Source organism: Salmo salar, chromosome ssa05, assembly GCF_905237065.1.
Source record: "Salmo salar chromosome ssa05, Ssal_v3.1, whole genome shotgun sequence".
Taxonomy (NCBI): Eukaryota; Metazoa; Chordata; class Actinopteri; order Salmoniformes; family Salmonidae; genus Salmo; species Salmo salar.
Genome location: NC_059446.1, coordinates 30,742,122 through 30,752,610, shown reverse-complemented (window position 1 = coordinate 30,752,610; position 10,489 = coordinate 30,742,122). Strand labels below are relative to the sequence as shown.

The 10,489-nt window shown below is 41.4% G+C and overlaps 2 protein-coding genes across 2 annotated transcripts; one reads left to right on the top strand and one right to left on the bottom strand.

The window, feature by feature from the left end:
• Positions 1–27: 27 nt before the first annotated feature.
• On the bottom strand, positions 28–3,006 carry LOC106604585 (Bardet-Biedl syndrome 12 protein). The gene has a single exon (XM_014199372.2). The coding sequence runs from the start codon at positions 3,004–3,006 to the stop codon at positions 1,054–1,056; it is 1,953 nt and encodes a 650-aa protein (XP_014054847.1). The 3' UTR covers positions 28–1,053.
• A 475-nt stretch (positions 3,007–3,481) lies between these two features.
• Positions 3,482–9,178, top strand: LOC106604590 (caltractin). The gene is made up of 5 exons (XM_014199377.2): positions 3,482–3,663; positions 4,403–4,558; positions 4,702–4,830; positions 8,627–8,764; positions 8,857–9,178. The coding sequence occupies exons 1-5, from the start codon at positions 3,661–3,663 to the stop codon at positions 8,944–8,946; spliced, it is 516 nt and encodes a 171-aa protein (XP_014054852.1). The 5' UTR covers positions 3,482–3,660; the 3' UTR covers positions 8,947–9,178.
• Positions 9,179–10,489: the final 1,311 nt, after the last annotated feature.

The window sequence follows — 10,489 nt, the reverse complement described above, 5'->3', positions numbered from 1 at the left end:
ATTATACAGATCTGACAGACACATTTACTTTGTCTAGAAATGTTTATTTTTCTGCAAACTATTCTATGTTATGACAAACAGGACCAAGCAAGTCATGAAACCATGTCCTGTTGGCTGGGACTTAGACCTATACATTGTTCGAAGTGCAGACATAGGCAAATAACACAAAGGAAGCAAATAGAGACTCATGCAAACACTGACAGAAAAAAATTATTTCCCTCGGCCATATCAGTGACACTTGAACAGTGCATTTATTGTTCATTGGGTTTTAGAAGATGAGCTATAATCTTCCATTTTGAATGCAATACTGTGAACATCACCTCAATAGCCTATAATGCTCACTTTGTAGTCAGTGATAAGAGGTTAATAAAATATGACGTCACATGCTATGCTTCTGGGCTCCCAAGTGGCGCAGCGGTTTAAGGCACTGCATCTCAGTGCTAGAGATGTCACTACAGACCCTGGTTCAATTCCAGGCTGTATTACAAATGGCTGTGATTAGATGTCCCATAGGGCAGCGCACAATTGGCCCAGTGTCATTAGGGTTTGGCCAGGGTAGGCCGTCATTGTAAATAAGAATTTGTTCTTAATTGACTTGCCTAGTTAAAAAAAATGTTTTAATCAAATGCTTGTTCTTTGGCTCTGGGTGGAACGTATAATATAACTTGTGCACGAGGTGGGATGTAAGATGATTTACATGTAATTCTAGGATGGGGATAAGCATGAAAACATTTACTGAGATCTGAACACACAAGCTCCTCAGTGACTGGATTTTGACATGTTTATTGATATAGCCATAGAGTTGGAAACCATGTGAAATGGCTTAACGTTCATATCCTTTGTCTCCCCCATGTGGTAAAATGTTGCTGGGCCAGTGCAATTTACGAATGGCTGACAAGCTCTAATAACTTAAATTATACCTCTGAAATTACAACAGTTTATTCATTTTTCAGCATATTTGGATTCAAAGAATAAAACACATTTAGACATGTTATGCATTTCATGATAATATACAAAAATGATAGTACGCAGCAATGTGTACACTTAAAACCATCAAAGCACCATAACATTTGATTGCCCCTCCACTTGTTTAGGATCTATGCCAGTAATGATCTCAGTGTCTGTCTGTAACACAAGGAAAACAAGATCCAGGGCTTTCCTCCATGCTTCCAACTTCACTGTCATATTGTCATAGACCTTCCCTGCACTGCGCTTCATATCTGGGGACATCATACCATCCTCGGTGTCATCTCTCAATAGCAGTCTTGCGAAATTAGCATCTAGAGATAATCCCTCATTCAAATCTTTCAGCTGCTGATTGATTGTAGTCCAAGCATCCACTTTTGAACATGTTCCACTGTTCAACATCAGAGTGGAAATGTAGTCCATCCAACCATCTGCCATGAGTTGAAACACATCAGCCCTGTGTGGGTTTCCTGCTCTTCCTTGTTTAGCTCGTGGGGCAGAGGCTACATCTTTGCCTCTTGTTTGCTCACCGTTATCTTCAATGTGCTTTTGAAGGGTTTGAACACAAAGCAATTCAGTCTTTCCAGCACCGGGGAGTAGTTTCCTGTCTTTCAGTGTGTGGTGTAGGCGATAGGCACAGCCCCAGAAACAGTCCTCCAAGGTGCGCAGCTTGCTGTGCACAGAGGTGGTGAGGACCACTGTGACCAGCGCAGTGCGATCAGCGACAATGTTCACAGCCATTGATGCTCTCCTTCTGTTGCCACTGCAGTCTCTCCATATGGAGATTTCTACCCCGGTGCCGACACAGTGCTTACTCAGTTGTGTGGCATAGGTGACAGGGACAGCTCCTGTTGTTTCTGCAAAGTCCTTCAAAATGTCAGGCTTCACCCTCTCAACCACAAGTATACGGTGTCTCATGCAGTGCTGGGTGAGTCTTTCACTTGCCTCTCCATTGACTAAAACTAGATTCACATTGTTTTTCAACAGAGTTGTTAAAACATTGTCTTCCCAATCATCTTCTTTGCTGAGGCCTTTCAAGTCCAACTTGTCGGTCACTTGGCTGATGTCATTCTTGTTATTGAAACCAAGATGGCGATATTTTTCACTGAGATCTCCATTAATGAGAACAACTTGCCACTTCTGTTCTTTCATGTGATGAACAAGGGAAGCCTGCTCTGCAGAGAGCAGAACAACACAACCTGGTAAAACACATGAATGGTCCTCTGACAAGCCTGGCAGAGTGCACGTTACCAGCTTGTTGACATCAAATGTTCTACAGCTGTCACCACTTCCATTGTTCTTTGACTGTATCTTGCTCACCTCAACCACTAAGCTCATTGCATCCACACATCCATGGCTCACAGCTTCAGCGAGGTGAGGAATATCAACTCCTTTAGAACTCACTGCATGGGGAAATAACCCTGGTGTGGTGTTCCCATCAGCTTTATCATTTGCACAAAAATGTCTGCTGTGAGTGAGTTTTATTCTGCTTTGTTTCTTGTTGTTGAGGGCCCCATGGCTAGAGTTCATCCCTGTGACAGGGTTACGTAACACTGTGTGTGGAGAGCCCTGGAGTACTGATATGCCACTATCAGAAGCAACCGGTCGAATGTCTTCAATCGACACACTGTTTGACCTGCAGACTTCCCAACATATATCCAGCCCTTCAGACATGGCTGACACAATATGTGGGATTGAAATGCCTCTGTGGAGACATTCGAGGGCAGCCCTGCTCCAGACCCCAGCCATAAATAGCAGGCACCCCGCACCTGAGTGGAAGACCTTCTGGTGAGCTTGGATTGTCTCATTGGCCAGCTGACCTACAGAGCAGGTCAGGTCTAAGTGCTCCAAGACGCGGAAACATGTGCACACCAAGGATGACTCCCCGGTAGACTCGTCTTGAATAAACTTGTGGTTTTTATTGGGGCCCAAAAAGGAATGCGTGACAGCCGCCAAAGCTGTGAGCTGCTGCAGTCCAACATGAAGTCTTTGACTAATAATTGTACTTCCCATTTTCTGTGATGCCTGTAAGATAGACATGTTAGGAATTTTTTATTAGGGTCATTCTGTGTAAAAATAGAACACATTTCCAAACTATTTACCAGAAGGATCATTAACACACAGTAAGAGATACAGCACTAAATACTTTAGTGTAGTTCTGCAGTGTAGCTGGCTAGCATGCTAGCTAGCTGTGATAGCTAACATCAACCTGGTCCTGCCCTAAAACATCGGATAATGTACATTGAAAGGCTTAGCTTGCTAGGAAGATCATTTGAATTTAGCAAATCTATTGCGCAACACAACGATTAACTTACTTTTTCCTAAGAACTTTGTGTTGCGTGCTACAGTTCCAGGTTCTCTGTGAGCTTCAGCCTGGCTCAAGCTCTGCTCCAGTTATCTGCTCCTGTAATCCGTGTGTGTGCGCGTGTGCAAACAAGCGCCCACTTGTTGCTAAGAGACACGAAAATAACCAAATAAACGGTCGCTTATGTCCCACCCACTTTTCTATTGGTCAAAGCAAGTCCTCATCGTCATTTCCTGAAGGTTTACTGATTTTCTGATGGACTGTTCCCTTGTCAATTAAAATAACGCATACTACAATAGTTTCAAGCAAGCTTTGTTTACATGTCGCCTGATACACTTCGTTGAGTTCAAATACATCTATTTTGTTCGTCGCAGGGCTGATATTTGGAGATGGTATGTAGCTCTACTTTAGTAACTGTTATCTATAGTTTCGTAGCTAGTCAGCTAGCAGTTTCTATTTGTCCGTTGAGCTAGGTACACAGATGGGTTTCAAGCTAGTGAGCTACTGTAACGTCACTCAACTCAACTCTTTGCAGCAGCCATTCTGCAACGTTGTGGCTAGTAACGTTAGCTAGCTGGTGGCAAAAATAACGTTAGCGTTTTAAGATCACTTTCACAGGGTTTAGCCACTACAACGCTTCAGTTTGCTAAACGTTTGCATGTAGCTAGATAGCTAAGTTATCTTATTGCGTTAGCGTTATTGACTTGGGGCCCAAGTGCCATTTCCTTGATAGTTTCTCCAAATAATTTCCTCCCCCATGTTTTCAGCTTTAATGTGTACCATCTCACTGAGCAGCAGTGCCCAAAACAGACCCTTTACCAGCCACATGGTGTTTAGTTAAATAGGAAACAACATACCTTTAATTCATAGCCAATTTATCAATGCACTTCAGAACAGCAGTATACACAGAGTGCATCAAAATCTCCTATTCTGAATAGATGTTAAATCTGACCTGTTACCAGCATTTGGCTGGTAGGGGAGATAGGAACATTTTAGGACCTGCACCGCATGAACTCAAGTTACATAGGGTAACATTAGCTAGCCATCTACAATAAGGCTTGTTGTGATACTATCAATGTTTCCCTTATGATCAGCTGTACAGGTAAACTCTGACAGTTTGTTATGTTACAGGCTTCAGGCTACCGAAAACCCAACACCAATTCCAACCAGAGGAAAAAGGCAGGTCCTAAACCAGACTTGACAGAGGAACAAAAGCAGGAGATCAGAGAGGCCTTTGACTTGTTTGATACAGATGGCTCAGGAACAATTGACGTGAAGGAACTCAAGGTATACCGTAGAATATAAATGGTTCACTCAGCTAGTCACCATAATGCCATCCACTGTTTCAGCGTATGCTTAGTTTTCCCCCCCCAAAAAACATTTATTTTGTTTCTTGAATATAAACAATTAATTTATTTCTGCTGCTCCAGGTTGCCATGCGTGCCCTTGGCTTTGAACCAAAGAAAGAAGAGATCAAGAAGATGATAGCAAACATCGACAAGGAGGGCTCTGGGACCATTGATTTTAATGACTTTCTCTGTATGATGACACAGAAAATGGTATGTATTTTCTTAGTCAAGAAGAGATTAAAGGATTGGTTCACAATTATACACTGAACAAAAATATAAACACAACATGTGTTGGTCCCATGTTTCATGAGCTGAAAAAAGATCCCAGAATTGTTTCATACACACAAAAAGCTTATTTCTCAAAAATGTTGACATTCCTGTTAGTGAGCATCCACCTGACAGGTGTGGCATATCAAGAAGCTGATTAAACAGCATGATCATTACACAGGTGCACCTTGTGCTGGGGACAATAACAGTAAGGCCACTCTAAAATGTGCAGTTTTGTCACACAATGCCACGCCACAGATGTCTCAAGTTGAGGGAGCGTGCAATTGTCATGCTGACTGCAGGAATGTCCACCAGAGCTGTTGCCAGAGAATTTAATGTTCAAGCAGCCTCCAACGTCGTTTTCGAGAATTTGGTAGTACGTCCAACTGGCCTCACAACCGCAGACTGTGTTCTTCACCTGCTGGATTGTATGAGACCAACCACCCGGACAGCTGATGAAACTGTGGGTTTGTACAACTGAAGAATTTCAACATAAACTGTCTGAGGGAAGCTCATCTGCGTTCTCATCATCCTCACCAGGGTCTTGACCTGACTGCAGTTTGGCTTTGTAACTGACTTCGGGGCAGATGGCAGACAACGCGTATGGTGTCGTGTAGGCGAGCGGTTTGCTGATGTCAGCGTTGTGAACAGAGTGCCTGATGGTGGGGTTATGGTAAAATGAACACAATTGTATTTTATCGATGGCAATTAAATTCCCGGAGATACCGTGATGAGATCCTGAGGCCCACTGTCATGCCATTCATCCGCCGCCATCACCTCAGCATGATAATGCACGGCCCCATGTCGCAAGGATCTGTACACAATTCCTGGAAGCTGAAAATATCCCAGTTCTTCCATGGCCGGCATAGTCACCTGTCCCATTGAGCATGTTTGGGATGCTCTGGATCGATTTGTACGATGGCATTTTCCAGTTCCCGCCAATAGCCAGCAACTTCGCACAGCCATTGGAGAGGAGTGGGACAACATTCCACAGGCCACTATAAACAGCCTGATCAACTGCATGAGGCAAATGGTGGTCACACCCAATACCGACTGGTTTTCTGATCCACGCCCCCAAAAAAATATATTTTAAGGTATCTGTGACCAACAGATGCATATCTATATTCAAGTCATGTGAAATCCATAGATTAGGGCCTTATTTATTTATTTGCTTTATATACAGTGCATTCGGAAAGTATTCAGACCCCTTGACTTTTTCCAAAAAATTTTACGTTACAGTCTTATGCTAAAATGTATTATATTCATTTTTTTCTCTCATCAATCTACACACAATACCCCATAATAACAAAGTGAAAACACGTTTTTCGAAATTTTTGCAAATGTATAAAAAATAAGAAACATCATATTTACATAAGACCATTTGCTATGAGACTTGAAAATGAGCTCAGGTGCATCCTGTTTCCATTGATCATCTTTGAGTTGTTTCTACAACTTGATTGGAGTCACATGTGGTAAATTCAATTGATTGGACATTATTATTTTAAGGCACACACCTGTCTGTATAATGTCCCACAGTTGACAGTGCATGTCAGAGCAAAAACCAAGCCATAAAGTCGAAGAAATTGTCTGTAGAGCTCCAAAACAGGATTGTGTCAAGGCTCAAATCAAATCAAATGTATTTATATAGCCCTTCTTACATCAGCTGATATCTCAAAGTGCTGTACAGAAACCCAGCCTAAAACCCCAAACAGCAAGCAATGCAGGTGTAGAAGCACGGTGGCTAGGAAAAACTCCCTAGAAAGGCCAAAACCTAGGAAGAAACCTAGAGAGGAACCAGGCTATGAGGGATGGCCAGTCATCTTCTGGCTGTGCCGGGTGGAGATTATAACAGCACATGGCCTAGATGTTCAATTGTTCATAAATGACCAGCATGGTCAAATAATAATAATCATAGTAGTTGTCGAGGGTGCAACAAGTCAGTAACACAAGAGTAAGTGTCAGTTGGCTTTTTCATAGCCGATCTTTCAGAGTATCTCTACCGCTCCTGCTGTCTGGGGAAGGGCACCAAAAAATATTCTGGAGCATTGAAGGTCCCCAAGAACACAGTGGACTCCATCATTCTTAAATGGAAGATGTTTGGAACCACCAAGGCTCTTTCTAGAGCTGGCCGTCTGGCCAAACTGAGCAATCGGGGAAGAAGGGCCTTGGTCAGGGAGGTGACCAAGAACCCGATGGTTACTCTGACATCTCTGCAGCACTCAACCAATCAGGCCTTTATGGTAGAGGGGCCAGATGGAAGCCACTCCTCAGTAAAAGGCACATGACAACCCACTTGGAGTTTGCCAGAAGGCACCTAAAGGACTCTGACCATGAGAAACCAGATTATCTGGTCTGATGTGTAACCAAGATTACATTTTTTGATCTGAATGCCAAGCATCATGTCTGGAGGAACCCTGGTACCATCCCTATGGTGAAGCATGGTGGCGGTGATGTTTTTCAGCAGCAGGGACTGGTAGAATAGTCAGAATCGAGGGAAAGATGAACGGATTAAAGTACAGAGGTCCTTAATGAAAATCTGCTCCAGAGCTACACACAATACCCCATGATGACCAAGCGAAAACAGGTTTTTAGAAAATGTTGCAAATGTATTAAAAATAAAACATGGATATCCCATTTTACATAAGTATTCAGACCCTTTACTCAGTACTTTTTTTGAAGCACCTTTGGCTGAGATTACAGCTTGTAACGTCTATATTTGGGGAGTTTCTGCGATTCTTCGCTGTAGATCCCCTCAAGCTCTGGCCAGGCTGTGTAAGGGCTATTTGACCAAGAAGGAGAGTGATGGAGTGCTGCATCAGATGACCTGGCCTAGAAGGCCAGCATCCCGGAGTCACATCTTCACTGTTGATGTTGAGACTGGTGTTTTGCAGGTACTATTTAATGAAGCTGCAAGTTGAGGACTTGTGAGGTGTCTGTTTCTCAAACTAGACACTCTAGTGTACTTATCCTCTTGCTCAGTTGTGCACCAGGGCCTTCCACTCCTCTTTCTATTCTGGTAAGAGCCAGTTTGCGCTGTTCTGTGAAGGGAGTAGTACACAGCATTGTACGAGATCTTCAGTTTCTTGGCAATTTCTCGCATGGAATAGCCTTCATTTCTCAGAACAAGAACAGACTGACGAGTTTCAGAAATAAGGTCTTTGTTTCTGTCCATTTTGAGCCTGCAGTCAAACCCACAAATGCTGACGCTCCAGATACTCAACTAGTCTAAAGAAAGCCATTTTTGCTTCTTTAATCAGGACAACAACTTTCAGCTGTGCAAACATAATTGCAAAAGGGTTTTCTTACGATCAATTAGCCTTTTAGAATGATAAACTTGGATTAGCTAACACAAAGTGCCTTTGGAACACAGTGATGGTTGCTGATAATGGGCCTCTGTACGCCTATGTAGATATTACATTAAAAATCAGCCGTTTCCAGCTACAATAGTCATTAACGATGTCTACACTATTTCTGATCAATTTGATGTTATTTTAATAGACAAAATTGCTTTGCTTTCAAAAACAAGGACATTTCTAAATGACCACAAACCTTTGAATGGTAGTGTATATTAGTACCAGTCAAAATATATATTACTGTTGGAGCTAGAAAACACAAGCATTTCCCTGCACCTGCGATAGCAAATCTGTGTACATGACCAATAATTTTGGCAGGTCTTTGGTTGGAATTTTGTCTCCTGTCTACATAATCTTGATATATTTTTTTTTTTTTTTTTTATCAGAGTGAAAAAGACTCAAAAGAAGAAATCCTAAAGGCTTTCCGCTTATTTGATGATGACGGCACAGGAAAAATTTCCTTCAAAAATCTCAAGAGAGTTGCCAAGGAGCTAGGTGAAAACCTGACAGATGAGGAATTGCAGGTATGTTAGGATGTTACTTGTTGGCGTTCTGCTCACATCTAAACATACTCAATGCAGAAATCCTGACTGTTAAAACAATGCATCTTTCAAAGGAAATGATTGACGAAGCAGACCGAGATGGAGATGGAGAGATCAACGAGCAGGAGTTTCTAAGGATAATGAAGAAGACAAGCCTATATTGAACGTCTTATGTTTCCCAAGGTTTATCTTCCACTGCTGGAACAGTCTCACTTAGATGCCTTTTGATTGTTTTAAGGGTACTTTATGAAATAGCGTTTAGTGGCTTTTTTTTTATATGGCTTGTACATTTAACAGATCAATACACAGGTTGTTGTATATTTTAATGTTTTTTTTAATATTTCATCATATTTTACTTATCTTGACTATTTTAATTAAATCATAGTTAAAATCTAAGTTATGGCCTCCTCTTTACCATGGAAGTGAAATGATATTGTTTATTCCAAGGACCCTTGCACCTATTACTGTATGGCTCCTATTGCTATTTGGTTCCCTCTTGTGACATATGAAATGAAGTGCAGTTATAATTGTCTTAACTTAGACATATGATTTAGCCCTTTTTCTCAAGTTCAGTTAAACAGTTTGCTTATTGAAATAGCTTTTGATTATACGCTTCACATTATCTAGACAAACTTACAGCTCTGAATCAAATAAACATAAGCTATGGCAGCAGGTAGCCCAGTGGTTAGAGCGTTGGGCCAGTAACCGAAAGGTTGCTAGATTGAATCCCCGAGCTGACAAGGTAAAAATCTGTCCTTCTGCCACTGAACAAGGCAGTTAACCCACTGTTCCTAGGCCGTCATTGTAAATAAGAATTTGTTTTTAACTGACTTGCCTAGTTAAATATAAAAATATGGCTGGCTGAATGTTATGACTAAGTCACTCTTGGATAACTCCATGCATGGTATAAGAAATGACTGGGTTGAATGTAAGATGAGTAACTGTCAGTAAAAGTGATCACTGGGTGAGTCAGTAACCATAACTCATTTGGTCTGACTTATTCAAACAATGGCAGACTGCCATCCTGCTCCCACAAATGCTGGGTCATTACATTGTAATTACATGGATCATTACATTGATTTGAACATTTTACAGGGTCTTGGCCGTTTGACTTACAGGTCTTTCTTTAAGCAAGTCATCTGAGAACCAGTATTCCTGGCTAACAGGCCAAAACACAGCAATGCAATACAATAAAAGAAACATGGACAACATACATTATTTGATTTAGATTTGATTTTAATGACTACAAGCATAGCAATACAGAGATGTGCGGTGAGATGATCAGACATGCAGATAAATCATGACACGTAGAGGTGTAAGAAAATGAACCATTCCGCTCTGCCTAAATAAACAGGATATAATGCTTACGTATTTTTCCAAGCCTCATAGAACTGTATTATTTTGAGAATGCTTGTTATTGTAAAAGTTCTGATAACCTGATTCATAGATTGAGTCAGATGGAAAATATTAATCAAAGACATTTATCTCAAATCTCTAAGATGGAATAGCATTAGTGCATATTACAAACAAAATATATCTGGGGAAATGTACCTTGCATCTGATGCACAAATGTGTATTAATCAAGTAACCAAAATGTATAACAAACCAGCAGAGAATATTGCATTTTGAGAATAGGTCCATGAGTCAAATCAGTCAGTCCACTTTCTCAACATGACCAAAGTGAGTTTGAGAAAGGAACCCCCTCTG

Excerpts from the sequence above, each read along its gene's own strand:
- LOC106604585 (XM_014199372.2), bottom strand. The coding sequence starts at position 3,006 with ATGTCTATCTTACAGGCATCACAGAAAATGGGAAGTACAATTATTAGT.
- LOC106604590 (XM_014199377.2), top strand. Across the intron at positions 4,831-8,626 it reads GTATGATGACACAGAAAATG|AGTGAAAAAGACTCAAAAGA; the intron begins GTATGTATTTTC and ends TTTTTTTATCAG. Across the intron at positions 8,765-8,856 it reads TGACAGATGAGGAATTGCAG|GAAATGATTGACGAAGCAGA; the intron begins GTATGTTAGGAT and ends CATCTTTCAAAG.